A 16636-nucleotide genomic window follows, 5' to 3' on the forward strand; every position below is an offset into this window, starting at 1 on the left:
TATATATATATCCAAGCACATTTTTATTATTCAGAAAATTTGTTCATCCAGCTTCATAAATAAACCTGCTTCAACCTGGATGTGTTCACCTTCATAAACTAAACTTCATAAAATTAACTTTACAGGTTAGTTTTTCCTGTTCTTGAATTTTATATAAACTGAGTCACACAGAGATAAATAAACAGATCTAGCAATATATCGATCTATGTTAATCTACAGTTAAAGTACAGATAAACAGACACTCTGTATGTGAGAGTGTGTGTGTGTGTGTGTGTGTGTGTGTGTGTGTGTGTGTTATCCAACATAATATTTTGAGCATTGTTCTGTTGTGTTCTATGAAGTTTTCACTGGCTAATTTTCAGCAGTAGATCATGTGAGTTTGTGTGTCCATAGTTCGTTGTTCTTATTGATGAATAGAATTTCAAAGAAGATGACCTCCTAGTAACCTTGTTGTTGTTGTTGTTGAGTGTCGTTGAGTCGCAGGCGATTCATAGCGACCCTAAGAAGGAGAGTCCTTGACCTTGGGTGCCTTTCATCCTCTCTCCAGGTTCATAGGGTTTCCGGATGCAAGCTGTTACTGAAGTGGATGTCACTCCAGCTTCCAAGCTTGTTTTAATTGGGGAGCTCCACATTGGGTAGCCAACCATTAACACATTTAACACATCAGCATCACAGTGTTCAGCCTCACAGCAGCCACAAGTGTCTGCAGTACAGCACCAGTAACCTTAGGCAAAGGTAATATATATCCATGGTAATCAAGGAAATGCAAAGTACAACTATACCATGATATCAGGGTTAATTTAACTAAAAAAATATATCCTGGTAATGCAAAATACTGGTTAGGAAGTAGAACAACTATAGTTCTCTTAGATTATTTCTGAAGGCATAAGATGGGATAAACTCTTGGGAAACCTGTTTTGCAGTTTCTAAGAAAATAAACTTTTTTCTGTCATTGAGTCAATTCTGGCTCACAGCAACTCCAATTGGTTGAGGAGAACTGCCACTTGGGATTTTCTGGACTGCACCCTACTGGAGGGTCAGCTATAGCAATGAATGAGTGGCTCTTTCAAGCATCCAAGTCAAACCATCAACCTCTCAATTTTCATCAAAGCACTTAGCCATTGTGACTCCAAACCAAAACTCATTCTGTAGTCAATTCTGATTAATGTTGTTGCTGAGTCAAGTATGACTCATAACAACCCTATGAAGAACAGATATGAACCCTGCCCTATCCTGTTTCATCCTCAGCATCTCTGACACACTAGAGCCCCGTGTTAGGTTCAATGAGTCAATACATCTTACTGATAGTCTCCTTCTCTTTCACTGACCCTCAGCCTTATCAAGTTTAATGTCCTTTTTAAAGAAATAACCCCTTAACAACATGCCTAAATTCTAACTTATAATTACCCTCCATCACAAAGCTGTTTCTGGCTATTAATCTTTTTATTAAGAATTGTGACTTGAGTGAATTTACAAAGAAAATTGGTTTTCCATCCAAAGATTCATACATAACAATGGGCTCTAGTCTGTCAGAGATGCTAGAAGAACTGATCACAAACTAGGGCACAAAAAATTAAAGCAACAACAACAAATAACATTGAAATAATACAAAGTTTATTCTTAGACCACCATAATAGTAGAAATTAACCACAAGAGAATAAACTTATAAAACCATCATGTGAACCATGTGAATGCTAAATAACACCATGCTAGAACACGATTGGGTTACAGAAGAAATAAACAATGAAATTAAAAAAATAGTCTTTGGAAATCCAAAGTGTCTATAAACTATCATTAAAATTAATAATAAAATAAAAAAAAAATAGTCTTGACACTAATAATAACAAAAATACAATACTCCAATACCTCCCAGATGCAGCCAAGACAGTCTTCAGGGAGCATTTAATAGCACTAGGCAAATATATAAAAAATGAAGAAAGAAGCAAAATTAATTATCTCATTCAATACCTTCCTCAAATAGAAAAAGAGCAACAATTTAACCCCACAGCCTCTAGAAGAAAGGAAATTATAAGGACAAGAGCTGAAATCAGTGAGATAGAAAATGGGAAAACAATTGAGACCATCAATACGATAAGGAGCTGGTTTTTCAAAAGGGTCAGGAAAATTGAGAAACCATTGGCAAACTTAACAAAAGAAAAAAGGGAGAAGACACAAATAATTTGATTAAGGAATGACAGAGGTGACATCAAAACAGAACCAGAGGAAATTAAATCCATATTATTAGAATATTATGAAAAACAATTGAAAACTTAGAGGAAATGGACAAATTCCTTCAAATTCATGCCCTACCCAGATTGACATGGACAGATGTAGAACATTTCAATAGATCTATTACAAAAGAAGAAATTGGGCAGATTGTAAAAAAGACTACCCCACAAAAAAAGTCCTGGACCAGTTGGCTTCATGGCTAGATTGTACAAAACATTCAGAGAAAATTTATTACTAGATCTACTTAAATTATCTCAAAAAACAGAGAAAGAAGGAGCACTTCCAGATACATTTTATGAAGTAAGCATAACCCTATTACCAAAACTAGGAAAAAATAATCATCAAAAAAGGAAACAACAGACCCATATCTCTCATTAAAATAGATGCAAAAATCCTTAACAAAATCATAGCCAATAGAATCTAACAGTACATATAAAAAAATTCATCATGACCAATTGGGATTCATAACAGGTATGCAAGGATGGTTCAACATAAGAAAAGTGATCAATGTAATTCATCACATTAACAAATCAAATAACAAGAACCATATGATCCTAGAAATTGGTGAAGAAAAGGCCTTTGACAAAATCCAACACCTCTTCCTGATTAAGATATTCAGAAAAATAGGAATAGAATTCATTTTCTCAACGTAGGAGAAAGTATATATGCAACTAAGAGCCAATATCATTCTCAATAGAGAACAACTAAAAACATTTTCCTTGGAAACAGAGACCAGACAAGGATGTCCACAGTCACTACTTCTATTCAGTATTGTACTGAAAGTACTTTATTAGGGCAATATGACAAGAGAAGGAAATAAAAGGCATCCAGATCTGCAAAAAAGATGGTTAAGCGTTTAATAGATGCAGATGATATAGTAGTATACACAGAAAATCCCCAGGACTCAACACCAACAACAACAAAAAAACACTTAGAGCTAGTAGTTCAGTTTAGTAGAGTGGCAGGATACAAGATCCATATCCAAAAATCAGTGGGATTCCTCTACTGTAACAAAGATAATTCAGAGAAAGAAACCAAAAAAGCACTGCCATTTACAATAGCTAATCACAAATTGTGATACTTGGAAATGAACCTAAATAGAGACACAAAAGACCTGTACAAAGAAAACTATAGAACACTTCTGCAATACACAATAAAAGACCTAAATAAATAAATGGAAAAATGTGCCCTGTTCAAGGATAGGAAGACCCATTATTGAGAAAATGACAATCCTACCAAAACCAATCTATATGTTCATATACCAATTTCATTTTTTCAAGGAGTTCAAAAAGGAAATTGTCAAGTTTATTTGGAGAGGCATGAGAGACAAAATAAGCAAAGCACTTCTGAAAAACAAAAACTAAATGGGAGGCATAGCACTCCCTGACCTCAAAACAGTGGTAGTAACCAAAACAGCACAGTACTGGTACAAAGACAGGCACATAGACCAATGGTACAGAATAAAAACCCCAAAGTGGACCTCTATCTATGGTCAACAGATATTTGACAAAAAATAAATCTATCAAATGGGAAAATGACAAACTGTTCAACAAATGGTGCTGTAAAAACTGGACTATTACCTACAGAAAGCTGAAATAGGATCCACATCTCACACTATACACAAAAATCAACACAAGGTAAGTGTAAAGCTTCAAACCATAAAGTTCACAAGATATAAACTGAGATCAAGCTTAGAAGGCCTAGTCTATGGTACAAAGAGACTGACAAATGCAGCCAGAAATGTTCATCTTGGAGAGGATACAATTGATGTATGGGCCTTCAAAATATTAAATCTCAGTGCTCATCAACAACTTTTTTCAACAAGGTGAAAAGAAAACCTACTGACTGTGAATAAACATTTGGCAGTATCACCTTGGACAACAGTCTCATAGCAAAAGTTTATAGAATACTCCTGGGCCTCCACAACAAAAAGACTGATAATCGAATTACAAAATGTGTAAGAGACATGGAAAGACTTTCACAGAGAAAAACATTCAGATGGCCATCAGACAAATGAAGGAATTCTTAATGTCACTGACCCTGAGAAAGATGCAAATAAAAACATAATAATCTTACCCCAGTAGCAGTGACAAAGTATAGCAGGGCAGTAAGCAGTAAATGTTGGAGAGGATGTGGAGAAGCGGGAACTCTCATACACTGTTGGTGGGATTGTAAAATGGTGCAACCACTCTGGAAGAGAGTTGGCGTTTCTTAAAAAATTATGTTACATTCATATGATAAAATACTACACAGCACTCAGGAGCAATGATTTTGTAAATTACTACGTAACTTGTATAGAACGTGTATGAGGATCCAAGGAGAGGAGGGGGGAGTAAAAGGGGGAAGATGGGGGAGGGGTAATTATAGGGTTATGTATTTTAATGGGTGGAGGGAGAGGTGGGGAAAGGAAAGGGGAAAGAGGGAAACTTTGCTGTGAAAAACAATGTATATAAAATTTGTAAATAAACCAATATAAAATTTTTTAAATAAAGTTGAACACAGAAACTCTGTATGACCCAGCTATTCCACTACTAGGAATATACCCCAGCACATTAGAACTGAGACACAAATGGAAATCTGTACATTAGTGTTCATAGCAGCATTCTTCACCATTGCAAGGTCATGGAAACAGCCCAGATGTCTAACTACAATTGAATGGATTGAGAAATTGTGGTACATTCATACCATGGACTATTACGCTGCACTCAGGAACAATGATTTTGAAAAAACTACATAATTTGGGAGAGACTGGAGAGCATTATGCTGAGTGACCTAACTCAGTCTCATAAGGACAAATACTGCATAAAACCATTATTGTAAAAATAAAAATAACTAGTAAAAGATGTATGGGACCAAGGGGGGAAGGGGTGGGAGCAGAGGGGTAAAGATGAGTAGAGGCAAAACCACAGGCTGCGTAGTTTAGTGGGTGGAGGAAATGGGAAGGATCTGGTGGGGACCTGAAAAGATTGGGTAAGTATGTGCAAGGTCCAAAGGGGATTGATTTTATAAAATATAATGCATGGGAATGGTTGTATGAAACACAATAGGAATGAAAAATGTATGTAATACAGTGTACATAAACTTTGTGAGCAAACCAATATAAAATAAAAAAGAAACAAAAATATATAAATTCCAAGGGGTGGAGGGGAATGTATCTACAATTATGCTAAGTGAACAACTCAGTCCTGAAAGGACAAGTACCATGTGAAACCATCATTGTAAAAATAGGAAGAAAACTAATAAAATTGCTATAAGGATTCAAAGTGGGAGGGTAAGAGCATAGAGGTGAAGATGGATAGGAAGATAATCATAAGGTCACACAATTTGATTGGTAGAGAAAGTAGTAGGTAAAGGAAATGTGAAAGATCCTGTGTGGGAAAAAAAACCAAAAACCAATGTATAAAAACTTTGTAAGCAAATTAATATAATATAAAAATTTATTTTAAAATAGTAAGAACTGCAGCTCCAGTTTTAACAATCCAACGGCATATCAGGTGGCAACACAATGTAATACAAAAAGCATTAAAGACAAAACCTCACAGACTTAGGTTTGAATATAGACTCATTCATTTCTTAGTTATAGGGTCTATATTCAACAAGTAATTTAACTTCTCTGGGCTTCTGTTTCATTATTTGCAAATGATAAGAATTTCTCCTTGTAATGATTGTCTTGCAGATGAAAGGAAATGTTTCTGAAACACCTAGCACAATAATAACTATCCAATGCCTAAATTTTTTTGTTTACAAAACGTCAAGTACCATTAATACTGCAAATCTTGTGCTGTCTGAAGCCTGCAGAGTTGACAAATAAGGTCTCATTGTTTCGACCCTCAGGGAAGTAAGTGGAACTGTGCTTTTAAACAAATCCACATGGAGTCCTTTGCCAGATTCCTGCTTGCTGACTACACGTTTTCTTCTTCCAGACTAACACCTACCTCATTACGCTCCAGCTCTTACCGTACACAGCCGAAGGGCTGGGCTGCCAGAAGAATTCTTTTTAATGTCTTTTCCAGGTGGTTTGACATTGTATACAATAGATCTATTGTATTAGGTGTTACTACATTCAATTTGGACTCCTGGTGACCCCATGTGACAGAGTAGAGTTGTCCCACCACATTTTCTAGGCCTTAATCTTTATGACAACAATCTCCTGCAGAGCCTCTGTGGGGGTTTGAACTTGTCAACTCTTGAATTAACGGGTGAGCACTTAATCATTGTGTTATTAGTATTGCTTGTAAAGTGACTAGATGCTCCATCATGCTATTGAAATTTTGCATGAGCAGGAAAAAATGATACCACATTAACTGCTTGTGACTGCTATTAAATTTGCCTAAAAATGTCAACTTTAATTCAACATAGATGAAAAGATTGTCAATAAATCTCAGATTCTCAGCATCTTCCTTCCAGTTTTTTCCTCCAGCTATAATCATCATTGTCATCATCCTCATTCTCGTGCTGGTTCTTACCCATTTTTCTGCTTTTTTCCTTTTCTATTCCCTATCCTACTCGATGGTCCAGTTTGTAAAAAATTCACCTTCTAGATTCCATTGCTATTGTTGTCTTGGTTGGTATATCCAACAGAAGACTGGAGATGGAGGATGCAGATGTTTTCCCTACTCTCTTATTGCTCTGTTTGCACTTGTAGCAGTCACTGCGTCTCTTCAACCACAGCTCATGTCAAGTAGCTCCCACTCGAAGAATTAAGCTTTCACTGGGCTCCATAATACTATTTCCTTAGACTTACAACCTATATACGTTCCTATTCCCAAGAAAGGTGATCCAATAAAATGAGAAAATTTTAGAACAAAATCATTACTATTATGTGCAAGCAAAATATTACTGAAGATTATCAAAAAGTGGCTAGAACAGTACATTGACAGAGAACTGCCAGAAGTTCAAGCTGGGTTTAGAAAAGGCTGTAGAGCAGGGATATTACTAGTGCTGTCAACTGGATCCTGACTGAAAGAAAAGAATACCAGATGATGTCTAATTGTATTTTATTTACTATGCAAAGACATTTGACTGTGTGGATCATAAAAAAACTATAGCTGACATTAGGAGAATGGAAATTCCAGAATATTTAATTATGCTCATATGAAACCTATACCTAGATAAAGAAGCTGTTGTCCAAACAGGACACGGTTTTAAATCAAGAAAGGTATGCCTCAAGGTTATATCCTTTCTCTATACCTATTAAATCTGTAGGCTGAGCAAATAATTCAAGAAGCTGGGATTTATGAAAAAAAAAAAGCATGGCATCAGGATTGAAAGAAGACTCAATAACAATCTGTGTTATGTAGATGATACAACCTCGCTTCTTGAAAGTGAGAAAGACTTGAAGTTCTAGATGCAGAAGATCAAAGATTATTGCCGTCGATACAAATTACATCTCAACATTAAGAATCCAAAAACTTGGACTAAAGAACTTGAATTCACAATCAACACCTTTGGAATCAACAGTCAAAAAAAAAATCAAAAGACATATTGCATTAGGAAAGTCTGCTTTTAGGCATCTCTCAAAAGACCTGAAGATCAATTATGTCCGTTTAAAGACTAAGGTGCAAGGTGCAACTGACTTAGATCTTGGTTTTTTAAATCTGTTGCTATATATATGAGAGCTGGACAATTAATAGAAATGATAGATGAATCAACACCTTTAAGCTGGGGTTTTGGAGTAGAGCGCTGAATTTCTCATCGAGTGCCAAAAGAATAAACAGATATGTTTTAAGGATATTAGAGTACTCCTTAGATACAAGGATGGTAAAGCTAAGTCTCACACACTGTGCTCATGGTCATTGTTTTTAGGTGCTGTCAAGTCGAGTATGACTTATAGCAACCCTATGAACAATAGGTCTAAACTCTGTGCCATTTTCACACTTCCTGGCACACTAGAGCCCATTGCAGTCACCTGGTGGAGGGTCTTTCACTCCTTTGCCAACCTTCTGCCCTTCCAAGTATCATGTCCCTAGTCTCATCGTTCTTACTTCCAAAGAACGCTCTGGCCCTTATCAAGACATATTTATTTGTATACTCGGGGTCGGGATGGGGGTGGTGGTGTATGGGGTGAATTGTATACCAATGAAGGAGTTTTTCTTTTGCTTTTCATGGAGAAGAGTGAACTGGGGGTGGGGGTGCAGTGGGTGGGGAGAAAAGTGCAACAATGAATGAATGGAAATCCAAAATCTTTGTAGATGTTCATTGAAATCAATAAACAAAAAAAGTAAAAAAAAAAAAAAACCTTTGTGTAAAAAAAAAATTTAAATCAAAAGACAGCAAAAGGAATCTATCCCCATAGTCAGTGGTTTTAATGTATGCTACTTCAGACACCAGAACCACTGTCACTATATAAAGTATAAAGCAGAGTAATTCAGTAACAAATGGTATTATGCCATAAAATTAATTTAGACTCTGTTGAAAATAAACAAAATCTATTTCTGGAAGAAAAAAAAAGACATTTATTTATTCTTTTGGCCATCCATGGCATGGTCAGGGCTCTTCTCCAACACCACAGCTCAAAGGCATCAATTCTTTTTTTCTGTCATCCTTATTCATGGTCATTTCTGACCATTTGCTATGCATCTGAAAACTGGACAATGGATGGGGTTGGTGACAGTTTCAATCTCTTCTCCATCCTTCATGATGCTGTCTATCAGTAAAGTGGTAAGAATCTTTGTTTTCTTGACATTGAGCACTTAACTGTGAAACCTCTACCTAGACCAGGAGGCTGTTGTGCAAGTAGAATGGTGGAACACTGCATGGTTTAAAATTAAGAAGGAAAAAAGGAGCTCAGGTGGCCTAGTGGCAAGAAGCTGCATTGCAATCCCAAAGGCGTGGGGTTTGAATTCACCAGATGCTTTGTTGGAAAAGGAGGGGCACTCTCCTCCTGTACCAGTCAGATACAATTCAAAGGTACACACACACACACACACAAATACTTTAAAAAATAGTAAAAGAACAAACATTTTAAAAAATTAAGAAAGGAGTGTATCTCCATCCTATTCAGTCAGTATCCTGAACAAATTATTCAAAGAGATGGACTCTTTGAAGAGGCATGTAGCATCAGGATCAGAAGAAGACTCATCAATAACCTGTTATGCAGTTGAGACAACCTGGCTTGCTGAAAATGAGGAGAGCTTGAAGTGCTTTTTGCAGAAGATCAAGAAATACAGGCTTCAGTATGGATTGCATCTCAATGACATGCAATGGGCATGTTGTTAGGATGGGCTATTTCTTGAAAAGGGACATCATACTAGGAAAGGTGGAGTGTCAGCCAACAAGAGGAAGACCCTCAGCAAGATGGATTGACAGTGACTGTGGCAATGAGCTCAAGCATGCCAGAAATAATGAGAATGGTACCGGGCAGATAAGGTCACTGTGCGTCGTACTCAATTTGATGGCACCTACCAGCAGCAACGTTTTTATGGGAGTAAACTGTCAGATCTCTCTCTTACTGAGTCACTGTGTAGGTTCAAACTACTGACATTTCAGTTAGCTGTCAAGCAAATTAACCATAAATCTCCATAGGGGTTTAACAGAAATTATTGTTACAATTTTGAAAAACCTGGGAGGGCAATTCTACTCTGCTCTATAATGTCATGATGAGTCATAAACAATAGCAACAGGTTTTTTTCATGGATATTCCTCATGCCAACAATAAAGTTTCCTCCTAATCTTCTTTAAGTATCATTTCTACAAAGCTATCTTGTGAAGTTCGCCTCTCTTAATATTTGTTCACAGGTACAATATTTCTGTGCTTACTTGATTATCATCAGTCACATCCACTAAGTTTCTTGAGGTCAGAGCCCATATCTGATGTCTCTAGCACATTGTGCATTGTCTGACCAACAGCAAGCACTTGAATGCTTTAATATCTATATGTAGTGACACTGGAGAAGCTTTTCTAAAAGTTCCATTGTGTAGTTGCCATGGAGTGAAGGCAAATAGTAACAGTAGGCAAGTGACTGTTGCCAAGGCAGGACCAATACACATCAGGGGACCTGACCATGTGTGGTTGCACACACAGCACTCAGGATCAAGCCCCCTACCAGAAAGGGGAATCCAATTCTTCTGCAGCTCCAACATCCATTTTAAAACACAGGAAAATGCCCAAAAGGTCAGTAGTGCTTGACTCTCTTTTACTGCACTTTATTTAACTTGCAGATGTGTTTCCAAAAAGTTCATGTCAACATCTTGACAGCCAAGACATTGCAAGTTTAGGATCTATTACTTGCCTTAATGTACCTATACATTTAATGGGGGTAGGGGGACAAAGAATGATCTTTACTTCACTACAAACTGGAGAAAGATCTGATTTACACAAATACCATTGATTGCCTCTTGAAAAATATTTATGAATCAAAATTGGTAATGATTTTAACTGTATAATGTACTTTTTCCAAATTATCTGCAATAGAAAGAAATTGCTTCCTATCATTCAAATGTATAAAATTAGGTTTAATAAATGACACATATTCTTCCTTATGCATTTCTATTTAGGGAACATGCTTTAGTTCAGAAAATAGTTTTTGTGCCTTAATAAGCGATGTCTTTTGCTAGACAATGAGGGGAAGGAAAAATAGAGAAGCAGCATAGCTCTTGCTCTCAAGGGATCCTGGACTAATGGAAGAGAGAGGAAATAGATCATGACGATAAAAAATTACACATGTCATGTTGCAAGTTCACATTGTGCAAAATGAAAAGACTGCATCAAGGCAGATAAAGACACCCATGAAAGAAAGGAGTTCTGTAGAATGAAGTTGGGCTCATCCAGAGGACTTTAAGCGGTCCAAGATACCAAAATCAAGCTTCCTACATATAAGAAAACCTAAGTTCCCTAAGGAGGTGATCCTTCAGGCAGTTAGTGCCAAATCCAGATCCTAAACCCACTTCTTTAAGAAAAATTATACTGACTTATTTACAAAGTTTGAATACATTGTTTTTCACAAAAGAACTTTCCCATTTCCTTCATCCCACTCAGCCATCAAATTTTGCAACCCTATGATTAACACCCTACCCCCCATCCTTACCTCTTTATTTCCACCCTACCCCCCAGATCCTCATACTCATTCTTCAATAATGTTTTATACAGTATTTGTCCTTGTGGAACTGAGTTAGTTCACTCAGCATAGTGCTTTCCAGTCCCTCCTAAGTTAGGTAGTAATTTACAAAATCATTTCTCCTGTGTGCTGCCTAATATTCCATTGTACAAATGTATCACAACTTCTCAATCCATTCATTTGTGGTTGGACATTTAGGCTGTTTCCATCTTCTTACAATGGTGAATATTACTGCTATGAACACTAGTGTACAAGTTTCCATTTGAGACTCAGTTCTCATTTTCTTGGGGTATATTCATTCCAAGCAATGGAATAGTGGGATCATATGGAATTTCTCTGTTCAACTTTTTGAGGAAGCACCAAACTGCCTTACAGAGTGGTTGTACCATTGTATGATCCCACCAACAGTGTAAAAGATGAACCTACTTCATTAAGAAATGTCCATGGTGTGTTCAAGTAAACTTGGATTTACTTTGTGTAAGGGAGTGACATTCACCTCCCTGTCTCTAATCTAGACCTTTCCCAATATTTCTGATATAGCAGGGGACATCAATTTTTAAAATGCAAGTCTTATTTTGAAATTCACTTCCTTCCCAAATGCCCTTTACATAGAATCCTGAGTCTTTCACAAAGCCTTAGAGACCTTTGACTTTCACTTTTGCTTCCACCATAGTCTCCATCTTTCTCCAGGCTCCAGCCACACTGTATTTCCTTCAATTCTTCAATTATGTCTTGCTTCCTCCCACCTCAATGTCCAAGCACACACTGTTCTTTCTGCTTGGAATTCTCTTCCTCCTTCACTTGGCACATATCTATCGGTTTTTTTAAGCTCAAGTAAAATGGTATTAAAATGACACGTACGTAGGCAAGTGAAGCACACTTGATTCATGTAATCAGGATGACTGGAACATATAGTATAAAGAGGGAAGAGGGGAATGATGGGGGCTCAAGGGTCTAGTAGGGATCCAAAATCTTTGACCCCTGGGCTTTACAGAGCTTCATCCATGCTTTTATGTGCTGTCTACATTAGTACTAAGGAATTTTGCTACCAAGCCCAAGGTACACAACTCAAATGCACCAACTGCTATGCAAGAGAAAAATGGGCAATCTCTTCCTATGTGATTTCTAGACTCTGAAACTCAGCTATGACTCAGCCATGAGTTGGTTCCCACTTGATGGCACAATACAACAATAACACCTTTTTTTTTGAGGACAGAAAAAGAATTTATTCCAAAAGATGGCAGAAATAAATTCATTTGTTCAAAAAATATAGTTTGGTGCAATTTTATCACATCAGGACAGGTCTTCCTTCTGAATGAGGTCTCCTACTAACTGCCCTAATGGAGTGGTTTCTCCCTTGAAGGCACTTCTGAGCAGGTCTTGAAACACTTGGCTGGCTCTCACATAATGGACAGGAAAGTGTGATCTTCAAAGCTACAGATCTCAAAGAGAGGGTAAGGTATTTCTCCAAAGAACAGTATCTCCTCTATCAGAAGAGTGCATGTGTAATTGGCATAGTTGAGGTCAAGTAGGCACAAAAGTCATCAAAGTGTAAAAAAGATGACAGGAAAAATACTTCATTTTAGAAAAATACTTCATTCAAATGCGATGTGAATGTTAAGGCAGCTAATGCCTAACTAGGCCTGTCTGGGTCTGGAGGTGATTTTGCATATAGAGGAATTCTCTTCATGACCTCAATGACAGCACTGCAGGGCACTACGTCTTCTTCAAGGCAGTGATACTTGAGATACCAGATGGTGTAATTTTTCAACTGTGGTCCAAAGAGAGGGTTGAGCTGGGCCAGAATTGCAATCAGCCAAAAGAGGTAGCAGCAAACTGAACAGGTTACCGACATGGTGATGCTAACCTCCCTGGTTAGGAACCTTAGAGATGAACCAGGGCACTAAGGAGCCTAAAAGCCCCAGAACACGCTTATCGATATGAGAGGCATGGTGAGACCACTGTACGCCATCACCGCTGTGAGGTGCCAGCCCCTGCCCTGTCTCCTAACTTCAACAATAACATTTCTTTATGGGAAGCCAATACTAAATATTTGTAACAAACTGAATGCTGTATCGGGATGTGGGGGAGGTGAGGTACAAGCTAGAGTTCACCTTGAGGCACTAAGGCAATCCTTAGCAGGTTACCAGATTCTTGCAGTTGCTAACCCCTCCCTCCTGAATCAAGGGGAAGGTTTTCAATAGAAAGAGCTTGGCTTCATTTCCATTGAATTCTCTTTGTGATTTACTTCCTGATAATTTTCAATAAAAATACAGGGCAGCTGGAATAGGAGTCTTCAGTTGAAAACTGCTGGCCCCCTGTTTTATGCTCTCTGTTCTATCTTATTCCCAGCTGTTTCATTATTAATAATTATAAAATTACTTTACCCTTGGTCTGCAACATTTCTCTATGTGAGTGTGCTATCAGATGTTCCAGACTGGAGGACCCATGGAGGTCAAGGAGCATTCACTACTGCGTCTCATCCATCAGTGAAGTAATGATATTTAGGTTAATAACTACACCTCAAAATCTCAATGGTTTACAGAACAAGAAGTAAATTTTTCTTTTCTGTGTGACAGCTCAGACTGAGGGTAACCAGTCTGTGGTATCTCTGCTCCATGCAGTCATTTAGGAACCTTAGTGGAGAATGGCCCTGACATGTAAACACATGGTTTTCCATGTCTCTGTAGTAATGTTCACCTCAGTCAGCTTTAAGTGGGAGAGAGTGTGTACTTGCATTAAAGATACTCATATCCCTCGCACTTCCGTTTAATTGGAGGGAATTTAGGCACACGTCCACATAACTGCAAAGAGAACTGGGATGTGTCAGCTAGCAGGCCAGACCCTGGTCAGCATTTCTTTATCACAGAGGGGAGCTCTGGTGGCCTAGTCTGTAGTTATGCTATTAACCCAAAGGCAGTGCCTCTTGAAGGTTCAACTATAATAGCACCTTTGCATTATTCACCATCACAAGAACAACATGGAAACAGCTCAAATGCCCAACCATAATCAAATGGATTTAGAAATTGTGGTACATTCACACAATGGAATACTATGAGCATGCAGGAGCAATGGTTTCAAAAATTACTACATAACTTTGTAGAGATTGGAGAGCATTATGCTAAGTGAACTAACTCAGTCCCGTAAGGACAAATACTGTAAAAGACCATTATTATAGAAGTAGAAGATAACTAGTAAAATGTGTATGAGGATGCACTGGGAAGAAAGGGGAGGCAGGAGGGTGATTACGGAAGGGAGGAAATTATAGGGTCACACAATTTGATGGGTGGAGGGCAGGGTGGATTAAAGAAATGGGAAAGAGTCAGTGGAGATTTAGCTTGGCAAAATTGGATCTTGGTGGGTGTTTGTGATTTACTTGAAAGCCAGGGTAAACTGTTTGGACATTTCTAAATTGTGTTAGCAATCAAGTGTAAGCTGATTAATTGTATCTGATCTCATTTACAGTCAGCTTGGGTGGGAAGCTTCTGTGTGGAAAAAACAGGATCTGATTGGTGGGTCTTGATATTTAAAAATTAGTCTGGTCCTATCTATGAGTAAGATGTTAGCTTCGTGAAGTTTGTTCCTGGTGAGTGTTTGTGATTTACTTGAAAATAAGTGTAAACTATTTGAATATTTCTAAATTGTGTTAGCAATCAAGTGTAAGCTAATTAACTGTATCTGATCTCATTTACAATCAGCTTGAGTATGAGCCTCTTGTGTGGGAAAACAGCATCTGGTGGATGGGCCTTTGTGTTTAAAAGTAGGTTGGGCCCTCAGGCCTTCTATTGGTTGTGTTTGGAGTGAATGTTGTTCTAAGTGGTACAGCACTTGTCTTTCAGTTTGCTGTACTGTGATTACATGGGGTTGCTGTGAAACTGAAACCTTTTCCACTGATGTGTCAAATTCCAAAAGGATTTCCCATCGTGGACAGATTTTGGTGGAGCTCCTTGATTAAGACAGACTAGGAAGCAGGATGGGACATCTACTTCCTAAATAAAAGGCTTTTGAAAACTCCATGAACACTAAACAAGGAGGATAGTTATGGTAGTGTAGTGGTAGAGCTCAGACTGGAAGTCAGTTGAAATGAGCAAAATCAATAACAACATAATTTAATAATTGGTACATGGAATGTTCATAGCTTGGGTTTTTCAAGCTGGAAAACAGGAAATTGTTAAAAAGTAAATGGAACGCATGAATATTGACATATTAAGCACTAGTGAGAAGTGATAGATGAGTTGTAGCCACTTTGAATCAGATAATTATATGGTGTACTGTACAATGAAAAAACCAAAAAAGAATGGTGTTGTATTCTTAGTTAAAAAGTAAATTTCAAGTTCTATCCTAAAATACAATGTTGTGAGTGAAAGGACAATACCCATACACATACAAGGAAGACCTGTTAACATGACTATTATTCAAGTATATGGTCCTACATCTAGGGCCAAAGAGGAAAAAGTTGAAAATTTTTACCAAATTTTGCCATCTGAAATTGACCAAACATGCTATCAGGATGTGTTAATGATAATTGGTGACTAGAATGCAAAAGTAGGAAACAGTGAAGAAGGAACAGTAGTTGGAAAATGAGTGGCATCCACTTCCTAAACAACTTGTATCTGGAACAATGTCTCTATGAACTTTGATAAATGTTGATAGTCGCAGAGGGGCTTCAGGCCTTTTGTTCATAGAGTTTCTATGAGTCGTGCTTGACTAAAAGGCAATCAACAACAACAAGAGAAATGAGGCTGGAAATAGAATAATTGAATTTTGTATTTACAATGAATTATTCATTGCAAATCCTTTTTTCTAAAAGATACAAAAGATGAATTTACAATGTGTATTTTATCTGAAGGGCTGCATAGGAATCAGATGGTCTATATTTGTGGAAGAAATCATTGGAGAAGCTGAATATCAGCAGTCAAAACTAGGCCAGGGGCAGATTGTGGGTCAGATCATCAGTTATTCATATGCAAGTTCAAATTGAGTCCAAAGAAAATGAAAGTAAGTCAACAGGAACCAAGATAAGATCTTGAATCAATTCCACCAGGATTTAATGATGACATTAAGAATAGGGTTGAGGCATTGAACATCAATGATAAAAGACAAGATAAGTTGTGGGATGATATCAAGGATATCATCTATGAAGAAAGCAAAAGGTCATTACAAAAACAGAGGTTTGTTGTTGTTGTTGTTGTTATGTGCCGTCGAGTCGCCTGCGACTCATAGCGACCCTGTGTACAAAAGCCCTAAACTCTGCTCTGTCCTGTGCCAATCGCACTGTCTCTGACGCTCCCATCCTGATTATCCCAGTCACTGAATCAATCCACCTCATAGAGGGCCTTCCTCTCCTGCGC

General features: G+C 37.6%; 1 protein-coding gene across 1 annotated transcript in view; it reads left to right on the top strand.

Annotated features, from left to right (window-relative positions):
• Nucleotides 1-10232: 10232 nt before the first annotated feature.
• The window catches only part of SNTN (sentan, cilia apical structure protein), a 25805-nt gene continuing 19401 nt past the window's right edge, over nt 10233-16636 (top strand). Inside the window, exon 1 of the mRNA XM_006893866.1 lies at nt 10233-10342. Coding sequence (XP_006893928.1) covers nt 10233-10342 — 110 coding nt within the window. The remainder of the gene's footprint in view (nt 10343-16636) is intronic.

This window comes from Elephantulus edwardii, unplaced genomic scaffold (assembly GCF_000299155.1).
Source record: "Elephantulus edwardii isolate Elephantulus edwardi_28Jun2011 unplaced genomic scaffold, EleEdw1.0 scaffold00132, whole genome shotgun sequence".
Taxonomy (NCBI): Eukaryota; Metazoa; Chordata; class Mammalia; order Macroscelidea; family Macroscelididae; genus Elephantulus; species Elephantulus edwardii.